We start from the raw sequence: 24,718 nt of genomic DNA on the forward strand, positions 1-24,718 counted from the left end.
AATAAGAGAAATTATTTATTTTCTTTGTTGTGAAACAGAAGCTCAACTCGAGGGCTGCAGTCTGCAGGGCGGTGGTTTGTGTCAGATGATAGTAAAAGTCTGTCACGCACAATTATTCCAGGATTTTGGCTGCTTCACCGTGTCAACATCAGACTTTCATGTGACTATCTGAGAGTTCCAAATAAAGGAGCATGTAAGCTAAAAGAAGAGCTTATAAAGGTTAAATATTGTGTGCAGATGACATCTTCCCCCGTTCAAAACTAGCAACCTTTAAAAAATAAAAAACTGACAATCAATCAATGGAGTCTACAGACTGATTATACGTCACGAACAAGAATACAAATGTCACAACAACAAACAGAAATCCTCTAGGACCAAAACCAAAATCCTCTACAAAGAAGTTTATCTCTGCTAGCTGCTCTAGGTCAGGTTCATGAAAAACGTATGACGACTCTTGATCCCTCGAATCACTTGGTTCTTCCAGCAATCAAATAGGGATTAACAGTAGAAAAAACAAGATAAGATTGGGATCATCCCATGTATAGAAATTGTCCTTCATAGACCTTCATAACACATAACGCTAAGCTGTTTCTCTCCTTCCACAGAGTACTTGTGCTTTGTAATATCCTCTGGTCGTTTTTGTGGTTGCCATGTGTCGGAACTGTTTTTCAGAGCAATTCATCAACAAGTTGTACTTTGAGTTTATACAAAGTTGAATTGGTGGACCAAAATGTAATTGTTTTAGTCAGTTTTCAGCTGGTCGAGGTGTTTGCTCCAGCTGAAAATGTTGCTGAAAACGGACCTTCACGTATTGAAGCCATTTTCTAGTTGGAGCAGGTGTTGATGTTCTTGCCGTCAGCAGCATCCTCCACCAGTGCTAAGTGATAATCAGTGGAGAGTGTGAAGTGGGACACACAGCCCACCAAGCCTCCGATGTACTGTCTGTTTGTGTGAAGGGCTATCTCCTTCATGCCACCTTCAGAGGGAGGAAAATAGAAAAGCAGACAATAAAATGATTGTCTCCAGTAGATATACAGCACTGAGATTATGAGTTGTGAGCACCACCTACCAACATATAAGGGTCCGTTGATGTTGAGTTGTCTCATCTTTCCAGGTGTCCTGCCAGTTTTTGCTCCATAGTCATCCACTGTCAGCTTCCCTGACTGGCCATCCCTGAAGAGATAATGCAAAGCTTATCAGTAAACCTACTTGATTAGAGAAACTCATTTAAACTTATTCTTTTATTGTTTGTTCACATAAATCTGCAGTTTTTTTAATTTACTGTTTACTCTACAACTCTAAATAAACACATATGTTGCACTGTGTCTGCTGGATGTGTAAATGGGCAACTGTTTGCTAATATGTTCTTATCACCATGTTCATATTGTCTGTGTTGTTAAATGAAAGTAAAACATAGCCACAGATGTTGTGCTCACCTTAGTGGACATCTATATGACAGGATGTTTTCATAAAGTGACATTTTTAGAGCTTACCTCACAGCTTTGACTCTGTGCCACTTGCCATCGGTGAAGGTCCCGTTGACAGAAATGTTAGTTGCACCACTGCCCAGGTTATAACTAGAACGACAAGGAATCACAAGGAGTTCAGCTAGTTACAAAGGGTGCAGTGTAAGGATGTACCTGTATCCGTTTCTCGGGAAAGCACAAATAATCCGATGGAAACAGATATTTCTTCAAATCAATTCTAATCATTGTGGATGACGAAACGATAAAAAGGCCTGTTCTGTTTGCAACACAAGACTTTAAATTCACTAACTAGTCGTTTCATTTACCACACATTATTGAATGACGTCCTTCTGCATAATAATTAGCAGCTCTGTTTGTTGCAGCGAGAGTGTGTATTTTTGGAGCCTGATGTGGGGCAGCTGCATTTCTTTAAAACCCTCACAACCTATACTATATACATCAAAATTAAGCTTAGAACTTGAAGTGTGTGGCTGTATGTGTTAATAATCCTCCATTAAAAAACAACAACAGCCAAAATATTGGGGAAAAACAGCGTTTTACCATGTGACATACAAGGTTGTTTTCAGTATTCATCTGTTTAAGATGTAACATACTGCATGTATCAGCCATAGGTTTCATGGAAAATTCAGTTTCCCCCCAGTCAAAAGAGGGCTGGTGGTGGGGTTTAGTTCATAAAACTTAGTTTAGATCAAAATAACATAAAGGAGAGAGAGACCTAGTGCAGTGGGTTCACATTTGTTACATTTATCACCTTTTCCAGGTCATGGTCCTGCCCCAGCCTTCAGGTCTATTTTTAGCTCTGCCTCTACTGGGTGCTTAGCTCTCCTGGTGGGATAAGCGTCTGTTATCATCATCATCAACCTCTTCTTACACTAACTTTCTTCTCTTGCTGAAATCTGCCCTTTTCCCCCTAGCTCCTGTTTTGTCAAAACGACGGGGGAAGAGCACCCATGTGGCAAGAAGGACTTGTACTAAAAATTGTTATTTTTAGCACAGATATTTCACTAGGAATGAGTAGATACATTTACATAACTGTTTTAATAGTCCCTCATGTTTTAAACAAACACGTGAACAAATACCTGAAGATTAATGCACCATCCTGAAGCCCCATGGACAAGAAGTCGCTGTTGGGTCTCATTGGACTGTCTCCTCGCCATAACAACAGGCCATCCTTGGCTGTACTCTTAAAACGCATGAAAAGGTTGGTCCTTGAACCAGACAACCTAAAACATAACGGAAAAGTAACTTTCCGGAAAAGGACTTTTGCTGTGACAGCAACAAACGCCATTAAAACAACATAACATTTTTTATTCACAATTCACATTCACGATCATCTAACTACCGACCTTTTCAGGATATCTCTGTTGTCATATGTCAGGTAACTTCGGCCAATGAACTGAGGGATCTCAATGGCTTCAGTCACAGCTGGGCAGAGAAAACATTGTATTTACTTCATAACATCACAAGGTGGCAGCATCAGCATGTAACTAAGCTAGAAGACTAAAACATGATTCTGTTAGGAGAAATGTATGAGGGGGAAAGAGATTTATGTATTGTGCAGGGTAATGCTAGGTTTATGATTATTATGATGTGCAGGTTGTTAATATCTGCGTTTTGAATTCATTGAAGAAAACTTACTGTTCAAACAGTAATTCCCACACTCTGTACAATGAAAGCATTAAAACAGAGAAATCATAGATAGGTTTAAGGGATTAGGTCGTCCAATATATCATTTTATAGAACATTACATGATTACTGAAAACACAATTAATCCCACAGAAGAGGAACAATCATGCAACATGATTAAAGCCAAATATTACACAGAAACAGAAACAAAAACATGTCATCATCAATTTCTTTATATTTTTTAAAGGATAGTTAATTGCAATGTCTGTTCTTCGTCTTTAGTGAATGCACAAACCATTGAGTGTACCATCTTAATGTATATTATTTTAGTTTAATTTTACAATAATAATACAGTTTTTAAACCACACATTGCTTTCAGTGATGTGCATAATCTGATACCTTTTTGTGTTTGATGTTCTCTAATCACAAAGCACCAAACTGTGAAATGTAATTTCTTCTCCTACATTTAGTCAGTGTATTGTCCCATCAACCTTTGGGATGTGTTTGAACTTAACCACTTGCACGTTATGTTGTGACTTCATTACTCACAGTAAGTATGGTATATTTACAGAATAAAAAAAGACCCCGGACATACGCTTGAACAGCCAGTTCTGTAAAATGTTAGAAATGATTAAACAACTGACCTTTCTGGCAGTGCCTCCCATCGTATCCTAGGGGGCAGTCACACTCATAACTGTCCCACTTCGGCCTGCAGGTCCCTCCGTTGGCACAGGGACTTTCCACACATGGGTGCGCTGAATTTGCTACATTAACTCCACCAGCGGAGCCAGTTATTATCGGGATGGTGCGGTCATTAAGTATCAACTAGGGAGGTGAAAAGAAACAGACAGAGAGGAGGAGGAAGATGAGGCAAGAGAAGGTATACAAATTCAAGTAGACACTAGTTATAGTTAGTTAGCAAGTTACTCTTTACCAGATTTTAAATGAATATCAAAATAATTACATCACCAATTCAAAAAACAAAGTGGATTACCTTCTGAATAATTCCAGTGAAGGGCTTTATCACACCCGCCGCCCTCTTGGTTTTATCGTATTCGGGTACTCCGCCAATATAAAGGGGTGAACTGCAGTTGATCTGAGTGAAAGCTCCCTGAAGAGTAAATCATGAGTGAATTATACCAGCTTTTTATAAATGAATCTAGTTATGCCATATAAACACATATATTAATTAAGATTAACGTCATATATGTTTTCCTTTATCAATAAAAGTGCCATTTAGAAAGTTTAATCTCAATCTAGTCTTTTCTCTTCATCATCTTGTCCTGTTTGATCCGTATAAATGCACTTGTGCAGATGAAGGAATAGTAAAAGTTTATATCATAACCTACTGTAAAATAAAACATTTTTTGTTGTAACATTATGGTAAATAAGAAAATCAATGTTTAAGTGCCAGTTTAACATAAGTGACATCTTTGTCAAATAAATAGAAGAAAACATTAAAGCACATATCAGAGGTAAGAAATAGGCGTGTTGGGCTGACATTCAGCAGGTGACTCCAATGGGACACCCATGTTGCTTTGCATCTTCTGAATGTGTAATTAAGTGTTACAGATGGAGTGTGGACTGGTACTTTGAGAGGTACCAGTCCACATCCTGGGCACTGCCGAGGTGTCCTTGAGCAAGGCACTGGACCCCCACACTGCTCCCCGGACACTGATAATATAACAGCTGCCCACTGCTCCTAATACTAGGATGCTTTAAATGCAGAGTCTACATTGGACTGTGTGTGCTGTGCTGTGTACATGTGTGTGACCATTAAAAGAGGATTCAAAAATCTTTAATTTCCATTTCCATTTCCATTTCCATAGACACTGTTGCTGAGTTTGTGATGTTTTTCTGCCCTCTTGTGGTAAAATAAATGACATAATGCAGCTTAACGCAATCCAGAAACAAAATACCTCAGCGATTCCTTCTAGTGGCCTCTGGCTGTCCACCTGAAGGATACCGCTCTTTGCTGTGCGAGACACCCTCAGCTCATGCCATGTGCCCAGACTGATCTTCTCTTCACTCCTGTAGCACACACAATATAGTCCATCGAGTTAGAACATATAATGAGAAAGTGAATGAGACAGAGAATGGTATGAGAGTGCATGTATTTAAAACCTTATTGTAGCTCCTCCAGAGCCGCAGTCAAATCGGAACTCTACATATCCGTCCACCAGGTTGATAGCCAGGAAGTCTCCGCTACCTGCGTCATCACTGTACAGCAGCGTCCCGTCGGGCATCGACGGCCGAAACGTCAGCTCAAACTCCATGAAAGACAGATAACTCTGAAAGGACTGAGGCCACGGGATGACAGCGTACGAAAACACCGTCTCATTGAAGAGAGGCGAGGACAGTGAGAAAGCTGAAGAGTTGGGAGAGAAGCGATGAAAAGAAAAGAGCAGGAATAAAAGACAGATGAAGGAGTGAAGAGGAAGAAGAAGAATTTGATGAGTACAGAAGAAAATAGAAAGAAAGGACATTGGGAGGAGGAAGAGAAAATGGAGGGTTATAATGTGTGAAACCTGGTTTTACACACGATCGATCCCTCTGCCTTTATTTAAAACATAACAATCTTCATCTCCAACAATTTTCCTTCATATTACACTTAACGTTTTACTTTCACAGCGGTACAAAATGTGTACTCTTGTAGACAAGACAGGTGTGTGTTTTCTTTGTAGGTGTGAGTCAAAAGAAAATAGAGTTGACTTACTCTCTTCACAAAGTGCTCCCTTGAAGCCGAGCGGACACAGGCAGATGAAGCCATCAGCACGGTTTGCAAAGCAGACTCCGCCATTGGCACAGCTGACCAGGTCACACACGCTGTCGCTGCACTCACCTGGTGGCGAGAACTGCGTGAATTGTGTGAAATGCAAGAATGACATCTGCAGAAAGCACACAGTCACATTCTGCCCATCATGTGGAGAGCATTGAGAATGTGAGGAGAATATTTTAAGAAAAAAGTTAAATTTATTTAAAAAAAAGTGTGATGAGGGAAAAATGTTATGTAAAGAATTGTTAAATATAGTGTTGGATTGTTGGATGATGAATAAAAAAATGTATTGTATGTCCCTTTTCTAATGTCCATATGATCTAAATTTCAGTTCTTATTGGTTTTACCTGGTACAGTAAGGGTCAATATGACCCTAAACATAATTAACGTCATTTTTTTTCAACATAATACAAGGGTTAAGTTACAAATTGGTTAAAACCTAATTATTAAAAGGCTATTTTCTTCCTGATCAGGACAAACTTTTCATCGAAAGTGCTGACTACATATAATATCCAGCTTTTTTCTTTGCTAATATTAACTTCATTGCAACTGTCAGGTACTTTCTAGCTGTCGTGCTTTGCTCTCTTTTCTCAGATAAAGTGAAATGACAATAGCACCAAACTGAGCGATGGATAAATACTGCCATCTAAATTCAAATAGAGCCCCATTAACACAAAGTCCAAAATAAGTGGTTTCCTTCCAGAGAGGCACAGCTGCTCCTAAACTACTTGTCTAAGCACGAAAAACCAGAGAGGAGAACCAGTGCATTATGGGTAACATGTGTAAGAATCATATACCGCTGGAAGCGTCAGTACTCATTGTACTTTGTACTCACGCACATACTGTATGCTTCCTCACCTATATCAGCTCCACTCAGAGCTCTGCCCAGAGGCCAGGGTCTGATGTCGGTAGCCTTGTTGTTGACGGTCAGACTCTGGATGCAGCCAAGAAAGCCACGATTTGTCCCCGTTGCCCTGACCAGCCAATAAGCACTCGGGGATCCGCCCACATAAAGCGGGGAGCGGAAAGTGATCTTAGTGTACTGGCCCTGAAGATCAAAGAGCGAAGAGAACAAAATGTGTGTTATTACTGTAATAAACACTTTAAGGTTGGTCCACTACCCAAAAGGACTGAAAATAAATATTGTCAGCAATGTCTCATACGAAATTCATCTAAACCACAATATTAAAATGATTAGCTTTTCCATTTTTTAAGACGTACTATACTTTGACGAGATACATTTATGCACAGAAAACCTATTTGATATATATAGTCCTAATGCAAACCAAGATATTGACTAGAAGCAATAGATATATGAGTCTTTATCTTATCATCTGCTTGTATTATTGTTACCTCTGAGCGTCCGGATATGGGGGTGTCGTTGTCGATACGCAGCCAGCCACTCATGCCATCTCTGAAGACGGTGACCATGTGCCACTGACCGACAACAATGCGACTGTCACTGACTATTTGAGCTGCTCCTGTACCACAGTTAAACCTGAAGGAAAAACAGATCAAATATCCAGTTGTTACATAATGCTGACATTATGGCTGCACAATTAAATCAAATGGAAATACAGTATTACAGATATCACCAGCCATAAGATGGTTTCTACAAGCAGTCTATCAGTTTGCCTCTTGATGCTTTTGAAGAATCTAAACACATGTTTCTTCAGTGATTGAGTCTTGTAAACTTGCTCTAAATTCTTCTATTCTTTTTACTAAGTGAGTCATTGTTTTCTTCACCTGTAGTGCAGCTTGCCTCTCACCAGAGCCAAAGAGGTAAAGTCTCCACGTCCGTGTTCATTCTCTCCACAGTAAAGCAACAAGCCATCCTCAGAGTCTGCCTGTATCACAGAGGAACTGTTTCTAAGCTCTCTTCACCCTTTTCAAATACAAAAATAAGAGGTAAAAATATAACACATGGTGCTTTACCTTGAACTCCAAAGTGATCTGAAATGTCTGGTAAGAGTTCTTCAAGGGTTCAAAGGTCATGTGGGAGTAACCATGGAACCGGGGAAAGTTCACCGATACCACTTGAAGAGGAACAAAGAAAAAAGTCATGATAAATTTATGTTTGGAGGTACAAAAGTGGTTAGTGCTACACAATTTAGAGCTGTCTCTTCAGCTGTCCCATGACCACACTTTTACTAAAGCTTGAACCCAACTACACCTCTCTCACCCTCAGAGCAATTTTCCCCTCTCCATCCGAGGTTACAGTGGCAGCGTGAGCCTCCGCCGTCGTAATCGCTGAGACAGAAGCTGTCGGGGGGGCACACAGTATCATCGCAGGTCAGGTCGTACACACGAGGTACCTCACCTTTCCAGGGGGACATGGTTGGGATGGTAGTGGTGGTGGGTAAAGTAATGCTAAGGTGGATCAGAAGAGGAAGAAAGATAAACAAGTTTAGTGTTGTTTCCAGTACGTAGTCAGTGGTTTAGCTATAACTATGCTTCACTTTCAAATGCAATTTTGTAACAGGACAGAAACTGAAAGATACGTTCCTGTGTTTCAGGGAAACAATACAAATGTTCACACAAATGCAGTGGTAGCTTGGCCGTCCTAGATTTGCAGCAGTTAATGAAATGCAGTACATCACAATCAGAATAGCACCTTAAATTGATTAGCATCTATCATCCATTATCAAATAATTAAGTGAAAGAGTATAAAAAATTAGCAATCAAGGAATCAAAGAGCAAGATGAATCGCAATGACAATCACGATTTTGTTGAGATAAAAAAAGAAATCTTTATAACCCTGTTTTTTCCCTCCATGAGGAAACATAAGGAAACTTTCCCCTTAAAAGAGTGGCCATTACCACCTCCAGTTGCTGATAAAAAGTGGTACATCTTTATCAATCTAAAACAGATTATCAAGGTAAATTAAGGTTGTGTATCTTACCTAGTAGTGGTAGGTGGGGCAGTAGTTGTGGTGTCAGTATTGGTACTGGGCTCTGAGGTGGTTGAGAAAACCAAATCTGTGAAAACTTGGAAAATGGATGACGGGGTGAAAGAAGCTGGAGGAGCAGTAACGTTGGGAGGAGTGATGGTGTTCATACGGTAAACAACGTTCCGACCAGATGGCCGATCAGGGCGTGAACGGAGCTGGGACTTCCTGTTGTCCTGATTGATACCTGGAAATGGCTTCAACTAGGAAGAGGAAAATAATTGACAAGATTAAATACGTCTAAAATGTTTAAGGATCCCTGTCCAGCTGTGGTACGTAATAACCCACCTCCTCAATAAAGATATCATAATCAGAGTCATCGATGTCGAAACCATCTTCATCTTTGTCTCTTGAGTCTGTGATGTAACGGCCGTAATCACCACTGCCAACATCTGATGAACCTGTTCATATTGTCAATAAAGATACATGATGTTTATTACATGCTTTTAAAGGTTTCATTCTTTAATGAAAAAATACACGATGACTGCAGGTTGAAGGGTCAAACAAAGTTGGTTGAATGATGACACACACAAGTCAGCCGTTAGTAAATATGTTCAACTCTGGTCACAAAATGATGATGACAACAATGGTGTCCAAGTCATATGAAAGTTGCACAGATGGAGAGATTGAAGAAGGGGGGCCTGGGTCCTCTGTAGTTATGACTGCTTTCATATGATGAATGATCACAGGCTGGGGAATGTGACAACATTTCACTGATGCTCGGACACACACATTAAATAGTAGTAACAGCTTCTGGCCCAGCGGGTCTACCTGTTCGCCTGTACCCAGGCTGCTGCACCACGTACTGAAACGTGTCTCCTCGATACAGAACGGCAGCTCAAAGTGTACAAAGAAAAAGCCAGACAGTGAATACTGTGAGCATAGCATGAAACCAATTTCTTTGGTTGGGTACTGTAACTGCAGCTGCAAAAATATTCCTGCCAATAAAAGTCCTTAATTAATCAGTCGTTTTTCCAATATACATTGTTAGTTGAATACAAGTTGAGTTTTGGTTAAGATAAATGAGTTATTCCTGTATTCAAATATAAACTTACACCTTCAGAAATACAACTTACAACTTATATAAATATATATATATATATATATGTATATTTACTTTTTTAAATTATTATTTATATATGCTGCTAAGTGGAGTGGATCTTATCTCGTCTTATCTTATCTTATCTTATCTTATCTTATCTTATCCTCTCTTATCCTATCTTATCTTGTATTATCTTATCTTATATATTTGGTACGTATATGTTGGACGATTTAATATAATATGTCAAATCTACATTATGTATATTGTACATTTAACTGAATAGAAATAAAGAATTTTGAAGCTCATATTCCTTTCTACTGTACAAAATAAAGTACAAAAAGAAGGAAAACGATTGCGTGTGTGTTCGCGTCCCTTGCCATCCACTCTACCTTGACAAAGCCTAATCTTAGCTTACATAACAACATCCCCTCCCTCTTGTCTTCTTGCTCCTCCACCTCCCCATCTACAGTCTCAAATACTGTAAGTGTACTGTGCTGTTAGGCAAGTTAGGGAACTCAAATATATTTTGTAGTTGTAGATTGATACAAGACCAATTATACAACATAGTAAACTGTTAAAAAAAATCAAAGATCTCATAGAAGCTTGACTGTTAAATCAGAATGCCAAAGACCTAATTAGCGAAGCCTAATAACATTAAATCCTGAATACTGAGTGCTGGCATACAGGGAGGGGGGATGCCCAAAAAAGCCCTCAGCAAACTAATCTTCTGTTGTGTAACAATCCCCCTCAGTCCATACCCTGTTTTCAACCGCTATAAACACACACGCACACACACACACACACACACTGAACAAGAACTGTCACAGAGAGAGCGACAAGAAAAGTATGTCAGTCAGTCAAGCCCCCCCCACTGTTCACTCAAGCAGCGGTGTATTGAGTGTGTGTGTGTGTGTGTGTGTGTGTGTGTGTGTGTGTGTGTGTGTGTGTGTGTGTGTGTGTGTGTGTGTGTGTGTGTGTGCATCCATCAGGGGTGTAGATGGGCAGAGAAGGGGTCTGGCATCCCGTCCTTAATCCTGTCTGATGAGACTCCAGCGTAACCCGCTTTTATCCCCTGCTAAGAAACCACGCTTCTCTGTCGCTTCGTTTCTGTCCGTCTGTCCCTCTGTGTCTGTCTAACTGGCTCATTGTATCTTGTTTCATATAACTTTCATTGACAAATATTCTTAACTAGGTGTTTCTAATATTACCTCTCTTCCTGTCTGTATTTGTAGCTCTGTCTCTATGTCTCTGAGCACTCAAGCAGGACTTAGGTCACTTAATTCAATCAGAGCAGTTTACAACAGTTTGACAGCTTACATAGCGTGTGAAGCAGAAGCCGTTGCAAGCATGGTCAGCAGTGAGGTCTGTAGGTCAGAGAAAAAAGTCTGGATAATGTGATTGTGTCTACATGGCCGTTTGATTTTAATAGTCATGTATTGACATTGCTGCTAAAGGCTGACATACACCAACATTCACTGACACACAAGCGTAATATTATGCCCACACATCTGTAAGTAAATTGTGTAATGTCATGGTCCTCGATCCATTAATACATTGCTTTTATTGCATGTATGTGTGTGTGTGTGTGTGTGTTTGTGTGTGTGTGTGTGTGTGTGTGTGTGTGTGTGTGTGTGTGTGTGTGTGTGTGTGTGTGTGCATGTGCGTGTGCGTGTGTTTTAATATCAATCTGTCCTGATCGTCCCCCTCCCCCATCCCCACCACCACCAGCCGACTACATCAAAAATAATAAAGTAAATGACTCTGTTGCTCAACATCATCTGAGGCTCCACTGACACACTGCCAGGTGCTGTCCTACATTAAAAAACATTCTGAACCTGAGTTCAACAAAACTGGTAAAGAAATTTGGAAAAAGCATATCCAAAATGGCAAAATCTCTGAATATTATATTGTGAAATAAAATGTGATGAGACTTTTATAACAGCAAGAATAAACGTAAATGATCAGCTTCAAATGTTCCATTCAGACAAGGATCTGGTAGGAGAAGAACGATTAAATATGTTGCTATAATAAAGTTATGCAGTACAGAATGAAGTTCTAATGATCATTTGTACATGTTGGTGCTCTCTATAAACAAAGCCTCTACTGTAATTGAAAGAAACGTTGAAATACATCATTGCTTCACAGAACTGTGAGGAAATACTGCCACAATAATGTTGGGATTTATTCATTGTGGCTGAACATAAATGTTCTATTGTGAGGATAACTTGTTTTGTGGGTGTATTGTTAAAACTAAACTGAAACTGACTTTGTTTTGAAATGTGGTTGAAAGCAGACTAATGAGGGAGCCTGAGCTTTCCTGTCCGTCACAGCACAACACGTTGGCTGGAAGATCAACATCCATCCTTACCGAGAGTGCGCACAGGGTTGTTGATGTTGCTGGGTGGGCTAACTCCGTGCAAGTTGGCCGCCCTGACAACAAACTGGTACTCTGTTTCCGGTAACAATCCCTTCATAACCATGGAGTTAGTCTCAATGGGCTCACGGATATATGTCCACTCCGTGTCCATTTCTGGCCTGTGGATGACAAATCACACAACATTTAGTATGAAGGTTTTTGTTGACAACATTTTGCAATTATAGACGTTTCCACCAGTGACATTTCACAAACAAACATATTTATTTGACAAAAATGATCATTCTCAAAACATCAAGTAACGGTTTTAAGGATGATATGTTTTTGAGAGGGATGCTTAAAAATTCTGAGGCGATCTTTCACTTCATTGTGTTCCTCCTGCCTGACGTGATTGCAAATATTACAATTACTAGAGACGGTAGCTTTGACTAATTCAAAGTTACAAAACAAGCAAGTGGTTAAGAGAGAGATGTTACTATTTTTGAGTCCCTTTAGGTCTTAAAGCTTTGTTTCCTGCTTTAATCAAAGCTCTGTTTTGAAAAATAGAGCAAAAAAACAAAATGATGAACTGCTGAACTTTAGTTTCTCTGCCTATCATCTCCAGCTTCCATCTCCAGATGTCATATTTGTGTGCAGATTCTGGGCGCCTGGAGCCACAACTATCTGTTGAATAGAGTCATCTTCACCACCAATCAATGTCTCTCTTCAGCAAAGCCTCTTTTGATGTAAGGGGAGAAATATTTGCCTCTGAGATGGCCCTTGTGTGTGGAAAATGCCCCTGCATGCAAAAACAGACACTGATTCATGTCTACTATGTCACAGTAAGTGACAGTTTCCCTGCCTCTGTCTCTTTCTCTTTGTCTCTCTCTCTTTGCTCAGTCTCAGGGTGTTGACTGCACCACGAAGGGCAACACTGTTGTGTTGTTGAAGCTTGTTTCCTTTTATGTCTTGACAACTTTCTTTTCTTTTTCTTATATTCTCATTTTAAAACGATGCCGGCTTTTATGTATTGATGTCTGGCAATCAGAGGAGAAGAGAATCATTTTGGACTTCCTTGACATTGTAGCCTGAGGACTTGTCTAGACATTGGAGGTCCTTCATGTGTGTGTGTGTGTGTGTGTGTGTGTGTGTGTGTGTGTGTGTGTGTGTGTGTGTGTGTGTGTGTGTGTGTGTGGCTGGACACTACTAGACAGATAATGAAATTCCTTCTTTCTCGAGTCCCAACAGATCCTCATGTCAAAACACAAATGGTTAGATTGAGCAGACCAGCAAAGGCCTCACGAAATTCAGTGTAAATTTGATATTTTTATTCAGTATCAAAGTAATGAACGATGAGTGTATGCAGAGGGTGCGAATAGAGACACTGAATGCGCAGCTACACACGCATTAATGCACATAGATACATGTTTGGAAACAAGCTGTTTAAAATCAACGTGAAGCCATCATGTTTTTTATAGCGTGTGATGAAACAAGACTTTTCACTTAGGCCTGTTCTTCCCCTACATGACGAGGCCGCTTAAGGCTGCTCTTCACCTGGTAAGTGTCTATATGGGCTGGTGTGATGGTGTTTGTGTGTGACCTGTGTGTAACTAAGTGTGCATGCAAATGTATAAACCTAAACATGTGTGTAAATGTGATTATTGGCAGCAACACTGTGCTGGTGAGGTTGCAAGAGGCCGGACACCCGTTTTGAATGTTATCAGCCTATTAAATAGACGTTATCAGTAAAGATGTAGGTCAGAGGCACCTTGCTTCACAAATTAGTAGGTTTTATTATCTATTCAGACGGTTGATCACCAACAGAAGGAATACAAGAAGACAACATAAACCTGTAGTGACTGTTGACAGGTGCAAAGGCGGAAGTTAGGTGACGTAGTGTAAAGGGCAAGAAACTCCAGAAGGGGTGAAGGTCGCAGTGATGGATGAGACACAAGACACAGGACAAACTTACATACACGAGACTCACATTTGCGTCCCGTGTGAAACCAACAATGTCTTGTTGTCTTTTTTGTTCACAATGTAAAGTTTCAATTTCACTTCCCAAACAAAACCACGATCTTTTCCTAAACCTAACCAAGGACTGTTGTTGCCTTAACCAAAAGAGGTTGTTTTGTTTGTGTTCAAATCATTCATTCAATTTTACAACATGTTGTTTTTAACTTTCACTTTAACAACCTTAAGGCCCTGTCACACATATCCGTATGGCGGAAACATATACGAAAAATAGCTCACAATTTGTCAGAGTCCAAATACGTCCAACTTGTTATCGGATCGGAAAAGTGACGTATACAGATACGCATGTCTAACCTATTGATAGTGCATCACTTCCTAATACAAAATGTATCAGACGAATGCCCAACGAATGCATAAGATATACAGAAATATGGCGTATACAAAATATCGGCAACACGTTGGTGTACGTTGATATAAGGTAAGGTATAAGTAGTATTCGTTAAGAGCACGCTGTGTTACGCTGGGGTGCGTTGTTGAACGCTGATGTTTTGAGCATGTTCAAAATTACCCGACGTGTGCTTCATAAGATATGCAGACTTTTCCAGCTCCGTTGGCCAGACGCTCTGATACGTTTTGTATAAGTAAGTGATATGTTATCAATGTTTGACATACGTATAATAATTAATTATGTATACGTTATGTATACGTCAGCTACAACACCACTGTGGAAAAGTTGACGTATTTGGACTCTGACACATTTTTAGTTAATTTCCATATACGCCGGCATGTTTCTGCCATACGGAACTGTGTATGTCTGGCGTAACGTCTGCGTCCTTCAAACGATCACAACTTACCCTTAATTTATATCAACCTATTGCTGATATTTCGTATGCGCCGGCATACGTTTCTGCCATACGGATATGTGTGACAGGGCCTTTAGTTGGTGCAGTTTGACCCGTCTAATAAGAATAGTAGCGATAATCACTGATAACGCCTATTTAATAGGCTAATAACAATCAAAGTGGGTGGGCCTGTTAAATATAAATAAAGCGTCATTACTGCTTTCTTGGGGATGATCACTCAACGACTTACCTGATGTAAGCCACCAGGAAGTGAAGGACAGGTGCGCTTCCCTCGCTCTCTCCTTGCTGCCATGACAACGCCAGCTCTGTGTCAGATACAGCCTTGACAACAGGCTGAGTGGGGGGCGACGGGGGCATGCACATGTCTAATTGGACAGAAATATATTTAATTCAATGGCAGATATTAACTAAACTACAGTAGAAGTAATAGCATCAGCTGTAAGAATGGACTCCTGCAACTCACATATTCTTACCATGTGGCGCAGTGCTGATGTCTCTGGGCATGCTGGGTCTACCTTCCCCTGCCCAACCATACGCTCCAACAGTGACTCTGTACTTAGTGTTCATCTTAAGGTTACCGATTTCCACATCCTAGATATATGCGGGAGTGGGGTTAGAGATACAGAGAGATATGGATTAATAAGCAAGAGTGTATCAGCAAGGATTGTTACAGGAAGAGAAAAAAGGGAAAAAAGACAAGAGGCAATAAGAAAAGAAAAGAAGAGTGGAAAGAAAGTCAAATCTAGCGTAATAAGAAAGCAGTGACATGATTAAATTCAGTAAAAACAAAAACAAAATAATACTCACAAAGCTCGCTTGTCCGTCAAATTGCCCCTTTTGAGAAAATAAGAGCAGAGGTATTCAAAAATGTTTGAGTATATCATAGCGCAGACATATTAACAGCGAACATACTGGTAGTAATGTAGTTTTACATTTTTATTGAAAGTGACAAAGGGGTTTTATAAAATCTTTTGATGATGGTGAATTAATGGTCATTGTCACCAAGTATATAGTTTTAATTTTATGAAAATGATTTCATAAAACAGCTGGGTACGATCATTTTTAACACCTAAAACATTAAAAAGTGCATTTGCACATACAGTATATCTCAAAAGTGAGTACACCCTTTAGATTTTTGCAAATATTCTGTTATATCCTTTCAGGGGATAACATTATCCTACTGAAACTTTGATATAACTTAAAGTAGTCAGTGTGCTGCTTGAATAACAGTATAGATTTATTGTCCTTTGAAAATTACTCAGTACACAGCTGTTAATGTCTAAACAGCTGGCAACAAAAGTGAGTACACCCCATAGTGAACATGTCCTAATTGTGCCCAATGATGTTGTTTTCCCGCCCTGGTGTCATGTGACTCGTTAGTGTTACAAGGATTCAGGTGTAAATGATAAGCAGGGCTGTTAAATTTGGTGTTTTGGGCACAATTCTCTCTGAATGCTGGACAACATGGCACCTCATGGCAAGGAACTCTCTGAGCGGCTGAAAAAAAGGATTATTGCGCTTCACAAAGATGGCCTTGGCTATAAGAAGATTGCCAACACCATGAAAATGAGTTGCAGCACAGTGGCTAAGATCATACAGCGGTTTTCCAGGACAGGTTCCACTCGGAACAGGCCTCGCCAGGGTCGACCAAAGAAGTTGAGTCCACGTTCTCAGCGTCATATCCAGAGGTTGGTTTCCAAAAATAGACGTGCGAGTGCTTCCAGCATTGCTGCAGAGGTTGCAGAAGTGGGATGTCAGCCTGTCAGTGCCCAGACCATACGCCGCACACTGCATCAAATCGGTTTGTATGGCCGTCGCCCCAGACAGAAGCCCCTTCTGAAACCGATGCATAAGAAAGCCCGCAAACAGTTTGCTGAAGACAATGAATCCAAGAACATGAGTTACTGGAACCATGTCCTGTGGTCTGATTGAGACCAAAATAAACCTGTTTGGGTCAGATGGTGTCCGGCGTGTGTGGCGGCACCCTGGTGAGGAGTACCAAGACAAATGTGTTTTGCCTACAGTCAAGCATGGTGGTGGCAGCATCATGGTCTGGGGCTGCATGAGTGCTGCCGGCACTGGGGAGCTGCATTTCATTGAGGGACACATGAATTCCAATATATACTGTGACATCCTGCAGCAGAGCATGATCCCCTCTCTTCGGAAACTGGGCCGTAGGGCAGTTTTCCAACATGATAATGACCCTAAACACACCTCCAAGATGACAACGGCCTTGCTGAAGAAGCTGAAGGTTAAGGTGATGGACTGGCCAAGTATGTCTCCAGACCTAAACCCAATTGAGCACATGTGGGGCATCCTCAAGAGGAAGGTGGAGGAGTGCAAGGTGTCCAACATCCGTGCGCTCCGTGATGTCGTCGTGGAGGAGTGGAAAGAAGATTCCAGAAGCAACCTGTGCAGCTCTGGTGAATTCCATGCCCAGGAGGGTTAAAGCAGTGCTAGATAACAATGGTGGTCACACAAAATATTGACACTTTGGGCACAATTTAGACATGTTCACTATGGGGTGTACTCACTTTTGTTGCCAGCTGTTTAGACATTAACAGCTGTGTACTGAGTAATTTTCAAAGGACAATAAATCTATACTGTTATTCAAGCAGCACACTGACTACTTTAAGTTATATCAAAGTTTCAGTAGGATAATGTTATCCCCTGAAAGGATATAACAGAATATTTGCAAAAATCTAAAGGGTGTACTCACTTTTGAGATATACTGTAAATATCTTCACCCGTGGTGTTCTAGTATTTAGGCAGCAGGACGGTGCATGTTCGATCAACTTTAAACTACAGGGTCCATGTTCACCATAATGAAGCAACAAGTCACTCAGTGCAACGTTGTGACTCAATCATGTGTTTTAATAGTATTTTGGAGAACAATGGAGCTCTATGGCACAGAGGAATAACATGAATCAGGCTTTGGCTGCACAGACAATACTTGTTAGTAGAATCAATTCAATGACATTGACAAAAATGTAGAATATTGTGAGCCTTATCTTCTAAATGTTTACCTTTTTCTTTTCTTTTTTTAAGGTAAAGGTGTTTTTAAAGCATGTTCTTCTGTGTGCCAATAAAGCAGCACTGCAAAGATTTTGTTGGCTACAACAGCTGGGATTTAACACATTGTCAACATGGAAGTTAGAGGACAGATCAAGGTTTGGATCAAAGAAAGAAAGCTGTCAAACTGTTAAAGGTCAGTGTACACACAGTGGTCAGCATGTCCAAGTTGAGAGGCACCTCCATCAAAGACGCTGTAGCCATTGGACGACCATTCCTAATGTCTGTGTAGAAGACCTGAAATACATACACACATGGTCAAAGAGAAAGACACAATTTTATGTCAGAAAGTCTCAGATTCTTACTGTTTCAATCAAAATCAAACCTATTTTGTCAGTGCAATATATTTAGTTAACCTTTCAGCTCTTCCATTATCAAGTCATGGCTTCTACAATGTAAACACAGCATAATTAGAAGGAAATACTATGAGGAAACAGGATTATTAATGATCTTTCAAAGTGATTGGTCAAATGAACGCACATGTTCATCTTAGAGTTGTGGGGAAGCTCGGTAGCTGACTAATCCTCTTAGTTCAGACATATGGTCAAAAGCAGAGCACACACAAACACTCATACTGATCCACACTTAATGTTAATGGTTTATACTCAAAACAAACATAAAAGAGGAAGGAAGGAAGGAAGGAAGGAAGGAAGGAAGGAAGGAAGGAAGGAAGGAAGGAAGGAAGGAAGGAAGGAAGAAAGGAAGGAAATAGGGTTCTGATAAGGCATTATATCTAATTCAAAACATAATTAAAAAAGCATACAGTAGGACGATGGGCACTTAAAAGTAATGTCAGAGTAAAAGAAGAAAAATTATATTATTTTCAATTTTGCATTCTGTCCACTTTATGCAACATCAATATCAAGACTTGCCTTTGCATATTATTAAATGTATGTCCATTAGGTTTCTACCAAGAAAACCAAATCCCATTTCAGCACTTGAAGCACAAGAGTGGAGCAAAACATCTATTGACAAGACACTAAAATAAGGATTTGTGAGCAAATCTTTCAGAGCTATATTGCCTTCTAAAAAGCATAAAACCGGCAATGAATGGGTTCCTTTAAAACACCAGCAATTTTGAAATATCAATCTAGCCCTCAAGGCCATGTTTCTGGACAATGTATTTGACAGGCCCTTTGAAAGCTGGAAAAAAGGCAAGGGGGGGAACCAACTCAATGGCTTGGAGAGGTAAAGAGGCATCCGCTCAGAAAAAAAGAGGAAACATGATTTATGACATATCTGAGAAGTTGTTTTTTCATGTTTTCTAGGTTGAAAACCTGTCTTTGCATTTTGAGTTCCTGAGAGGAATATGTAGGGACATGTTTTTTAGCCCGCTATTTGTAAAGCTAAATGTTTTCTTTTTCTCTTGGTTTTGAACATGTCCATATAGCAGATATAACCTCAAATTGAGCAGGCACATTTAAACAGATTGAAACTAAAATGATACATACAGTATTGTTATATCTGTGTTATTATTTCATGTAAAAGTCACAGTCCGTGATTACCTTGTATCCAGTGATGGTGCTAACATGTCGCCGGGGCATCTTCCATCGTACACTAAAGGCGGTGCAGTTGACTGTCTCCAGCTGGATGTCTAATGGAGGACTCAGACGCTCTGGGTCATACAAACACACACAGAGACATAATCAGCGTGGGGAACAGAAGATATACAGATATGTACAATATTACGACATTATTTAGCATCTCAGCTTCTCACCTAATTTAACTGAATAACACTTAGAGCTGATCTCATTAACGATTATATATATATTAACAGTTTCACAAATGTGAAGGGTGTGGCTCGTGACGACGAACCCAGATAGAATGATCACACAACTCCACAGTGTTTTAGTGTTTTTTAGCTCTGTTTTGGTTTTCTGGCCTGCAACCTTTGTTCGCTCTCACCACTCTCCTCAGCATAGTATCTTAGCAGTCGAAGGCAGCTTTGAAAAACCTACTAATCGCACCAAAAAGCAGACAAAGTTTGCGACTAGCTGGCGATCACAATAAAAACCAGATGTTTGCCTTTGGTGTTGGAGGACCCCAAAACTAAGCAAGAAAATGAGAGCGAATATTAGACAAAGATTCACCGAGTGGTCAGGAACTCAACTCTAAATGAATTATGGTGTTACTCTGTATATGCTGGATGTCTAAAAATGTAACTGTTTGCTCACGTTCATCAATGCAATGCATGTCCATGTTGTGTTTAAAGCTTGTTTCTGATGCTCCCAACGGTGTCAATAGAGGTTTGATCAATATCAAATACTTTTTGAACACACCTTCACAACCTCAACCCTACAATTTCATCCTCGTGCAGATTATTTTTGAGAGAAAGCATATAAATTGAAAACTAATTTGAGTTGTTTTCAGAATAAGCAAGGAAGAAAATTGCCTGCCTATTAGACACGAACGCTTTGTCAATGGTTGCATGAGGTTTGAACAAAACCCAGTCTGTTGCAATATCTTTTCAAACAGCTAATGATAATATGAACAGAACCTATTTCACATATTTGGAGAGTGAAAAAAAGGACCATTTAAAATGACATAACCTATAGCTCTGGCTTCAAATGTTATTATTTTCATGGTCTGGAGTTATCATGGAGTTATTAAATCCTGGGTGCTACTGTGACACTTCAAGAGATTGTGATTGCACCTTTAGCATCCAACTGCGGCCTGAAAATCCTCTTATAGCTCTGGAGGTTTAGATCATCAACACCCCTGATGACCTGCGGTATATTTATTATGTGACTTTAATGGAGAAACACGAGCGGACAAGGACCCTTATAGCCTCATAGCCATGCACTTTATGCCATGCCATTTACCTTTAGATGATTGTTACATTAAAACCATGAAGAGGCGACGTGAAAATGCTGCATACAGTAGCTAAACAATATGTATCATAAATTAATTTTATTTATGACTTTGTTTATGGCCTGATCTAGTCTAGGCCAAAAGGACAGAATGCCCTGGTACACACTGACATTGGGAATAAACAAAGGTCAATTTAGCAGTGTAAATTGAAATCTCATGTAGCTACAGAGCTGCTCTTTTCCACTTTCCTTTTTCTCTCCTCCCTTTCACTACCTATGCCGATCTCCCTCCTGTACTCCCGAATCCTCTCGAGAACTCTTCTGCTTTCTCGAACCCTTCTCCCTGCTCTTCCATCCGAGCGGATAATTCAATATGTCAGCTGAATTCCCAGACCATCCATATCTCCCCAGGGGTGCGTACGGGTGAACTGAACTCACAGAATTAGAGCAGATATAGACGGGACTTCTAAAATAATTATCTGTATGTCTATCAACATACAGCAGCTTACAATGGTGATTTAAGGTAGGTCTGGGTACACATTTGAATACTCAGAGGGATTTGAATGAAAATATGAATACGAATCCTGAAAATCTTGACATAAACCCCTGACACTGGTGGGTTATTTTTTGGATGGTAAGGCTGTTTTCTGTATTGATCCTGTGTCTCCCCAGGTAGCCTCGCAGAAACCAGAGAAGCTGTTCGTAATCAAACTGCATCTTTTGAGCAACACTGGCCTGGATTGGACACTTGAAATACGAAATTATTGAGATTTCTTGTTGTTGTAAAGAATTGGAAAAAGTATGAATTGTCTGCAACTTTGATGTTTCAATATTGTGATAACACAACCTTCCAACCATTGCTAAGTTTCCATTCAGAAGTACTCTGTGACCAGTACAACTCTACAGCATTGGGTGCTTCCCAAACGTGTGTCTCAGCACTACTGAGTGAAGGTCAGAAAAAAAGACTAATAGTTTCAGCTCAACCTTTTTTTACTGGATACAGTCGCCACATCAGCTGCAGCCACCTGTGTTACGACCCTGAAACTCCACTCGACTGGTCAAATCTATTGGGGGTGTTGCCCACCCCATACATGAATGCGCCAGGAGAGGCCAGATTTCCCAGGTCATGCCAGGTGCAAACTTCTGCAATGTAGACTGGAGAGCAGTGTTTTAAAAAAGGCCAGAAGAGAACACAATGTCATAAGACCACACACTTTCATGGTCTCAGTTTTAGTAAAGAATAAAGCAACAGCTGCAGCATCTCATGCAGAACACATCAAGGAACCCATATATTATAGGCCTTTTCCAGATTATCAAACTGCCACGATCAACCACTCTGGGATGTTTTCTTTTGAAATTACTAATTGCGCTGAGAATTACACCAGGCAGCTTGCTGCAATAATGACACTTTTCTGCGGCGCGAGACGTTTTAATGAGTTTCCGGTGGGAAGGAATCCTCTATAACAATGCTCAAGATGTCCAACTGCGCGTGCTCTCTGGCCGCAATTAGCTGCTAAAAGTTTAACTATCCCCAAGTTTTCGTTTGACCGCAGAAGCTAAAATTATGCAGCTTTCTATAGAGATGGCATGGACGCTAGTCACCGGGCACAGACATCTTCTTTCAGAGCAAAGCACCTGCACATATCGCTCTGATTTTATATCCCCACTTTCAGAGTCAGTCGTGTGGAAGCACTGCTTCCAGGTCTGAGTCATCCAAAAGAGACCACTGAGACACAGCTGTTGTGCTGCTCTTCAGCATGGCTCAGGGAGTGATATATAAACATTGAATCAGACACTTAAACCGTGAAATGTCATCTCCTGAAAGAAACATGAAAGTAGATTTTCATTGTCTTGGAGAGACTTGGTAGCAGACGTCTTCGGCTCAGTTGCAGCGTTGGGTATTGGTGCGTGTCCTACCCCTCTTTGTCCCCCTATCTCTACTTTGTCAAATAAAGGTGGAAATGGCAATAACAATACAAAAATAAAAATCTATTTTCTTTCACCGAACAATAAGGTGTTGTACTGAGTGATATGATAGAAATTGCTTTAATTTCAAAGACATGATTGTTTTGATTGCATGATGTTTAGATCTACATTACAGTAAAGGTAAGAAATAAAGCTACTGAATGATTCTATAAATAATTCAATAGCTTATTCTAACTGGGGAGAAAGCTGTCAAAATCCACCATCCACAAAAAAGACCACCTCGGGGGAAAGACGTCATTCAACCTTAACTCTTCCCAAGTGCTACCAGCTTTGTTGTGTAAAGGCTGATGTGATTCATCCGGACATCGAGCCCTGTTGACCCCCCCCCCTTAGAAGGAGAGCCTGACAGACCTCAAAACAAAAAAACAAGAACAAATGTCACTGGAAGTCATGAAGACAGAACTACAGCCGTCTACTGTATGGCAGTCCCAACGGTGGTGAGTTTCCTGTGCTGACAGATGTAATAGTCAGCCTGCTATAGCCTGTGGGTCCCAAAGAGTGAGAGAGAAACACAACAGAGAGACTGACAGCGATTGAAAAAGGAAGTGATGGAAAGAGGGAAAGAGGGGCGAAAGTGAAGAAACTGGGACGGCAAAAGTGTTCAGGGTGACAGGATATCAAAAAAAGGTAGAGACAGGGGGAGAGAGAGGGCACTGTGGAGACGACAGAAACTTGCACATTGGCAAGTTTGTTGATGGGTACAGTTGGTCTGAAGCTGAATATTTTCCTCTTTTTCTTTCTTTGACAAAGAGAGAATATAATGTGTAACAGTTACAGTTATTGTGCACAATTTGTAGCTCACGGATTATGGTTAAAATGCAGTTTGTGCTGCTGCTGAGAGACTGATAACTTACAGGGGTGTGGGAGCTTTTTTAAACGTCTAAGTAACATGCTGCTCTGTAGCTTTTGTTGTAGAATAATCACTTTTATGAACAGGGATGTGATGATGACGATGGTGTGTTTTCCAGCAGCCAAAGTCCATATTTCCCAGCCTTTATCGCTATAAACCAGAGCTTCAAAGGTCTTTAAAAGTTTAAAATGGTCCCTTCGATCACTTTGGATAAATGCTGAAATATTATTTTTCATGCAGTGATTTAATTGTGACGTGACAAAGTTCAAAAGCTGGTTTTATGATTTTGATGTAATTAAACTAATGGAAAGATGAGCACACACAAAGTCTGCCCACATCCACAATGTTTCAATATATAGTATTATCATTATTGTTGTTATTATTATTATTATTATTATTATTATTATTGCACCTTGTCAAATGAGGTATAAAGGTCAGTGGGTAAACTCACCAGATCGCCGAGCATTTGATCTTCTTGCACAAAGGCAAACGCTGGCTGTGCATATTGCAAAGAGAAGTAAGTATAACAGACTCCTTTCTTTAGATTCCATGTCTTCTTCTCGTCGAAAGTTTAAAACGGTCAAATGTTCATTGTATCACACATTCAAACGCGCCTGTAACTGTCAATATAACAAACCCCTCTGAGGATACAAGTTTTGTCTGATAAAAATCGTTTTTTTCATCCAGATTGTTGCGCAAAAGCCATCCGATGTCCGACAAAACTGCCCGAGAGGAAGGGGCAGCTACGGTTTGACACTGATAAGATTACAGTCTGCAAAAGATCAGTGCACTGGACACATTGACGGTAGGACAGACAGCCACTGTGCCCCACGCGCTCTGACAGACGATGGAGAGGGTTAGTCCCGACAATTGCTCGCGTAATGTGCAACGACTAAAACAACTGAATGGTGGGCATGGTCATTTTTACGCAT

At 40.3% G+C, this 24,718-nt stretch overlaps 1 protein-coding gene across 1 annotated transcript; it reads right to left on the minus strand.

The window, feature by feature from the left end:
• egflam (EGF-like, fibronectin type III and laminin G domains) lies at positions 1-24,337 on the minus strand. Its single transcript, XM_029440121.1, is given in 25 exon segments — positions 1-976; positions 1,070-1,173; positions 1,494-1,577; positions 2,567-2,710; positions 2,834-2,912; positions 3,126-3,149; positions 3,758-3,938; positions 4,108-4,224; positions 5,033-5,144; positions 5,238-5,481; positions 5,830-5,955; positions 6,748-6,937; positions 7,243-7,387; positions 7,636-7,736; positions 7,825-7,925; positions 8,072-8,379; positions 8,792-9,039; positions 9,125-9,237; positions 12,247-12,413; positions 15,298-15,433; positions 15,542-15,659; positions 15,876-15,902; positions 18,291-18,377; positions 19,646-19,755; positions 24,238-24,337. Coding segments are annotated over 25 exon segments (3,318 nt in total). The 3' UTR covers positions 1-824.
• Between the last annotated feature and the right edge of the window lie 381 nt (positions 24,338-24,718).

This window comes from Cottoperca gobio, chromosome 9, assembly GCF_900634415.1.
Source record: "Cottoperca gobio chromosome 9, fCotGob3.1, whole genome shotgun sequence".
Lineage (NCBI taxonomy): Eukaryota > Metazoa > Chordata > Actinopteri > Perciformes > Bovichtidae > Cottoperca > Cottoperca gobio.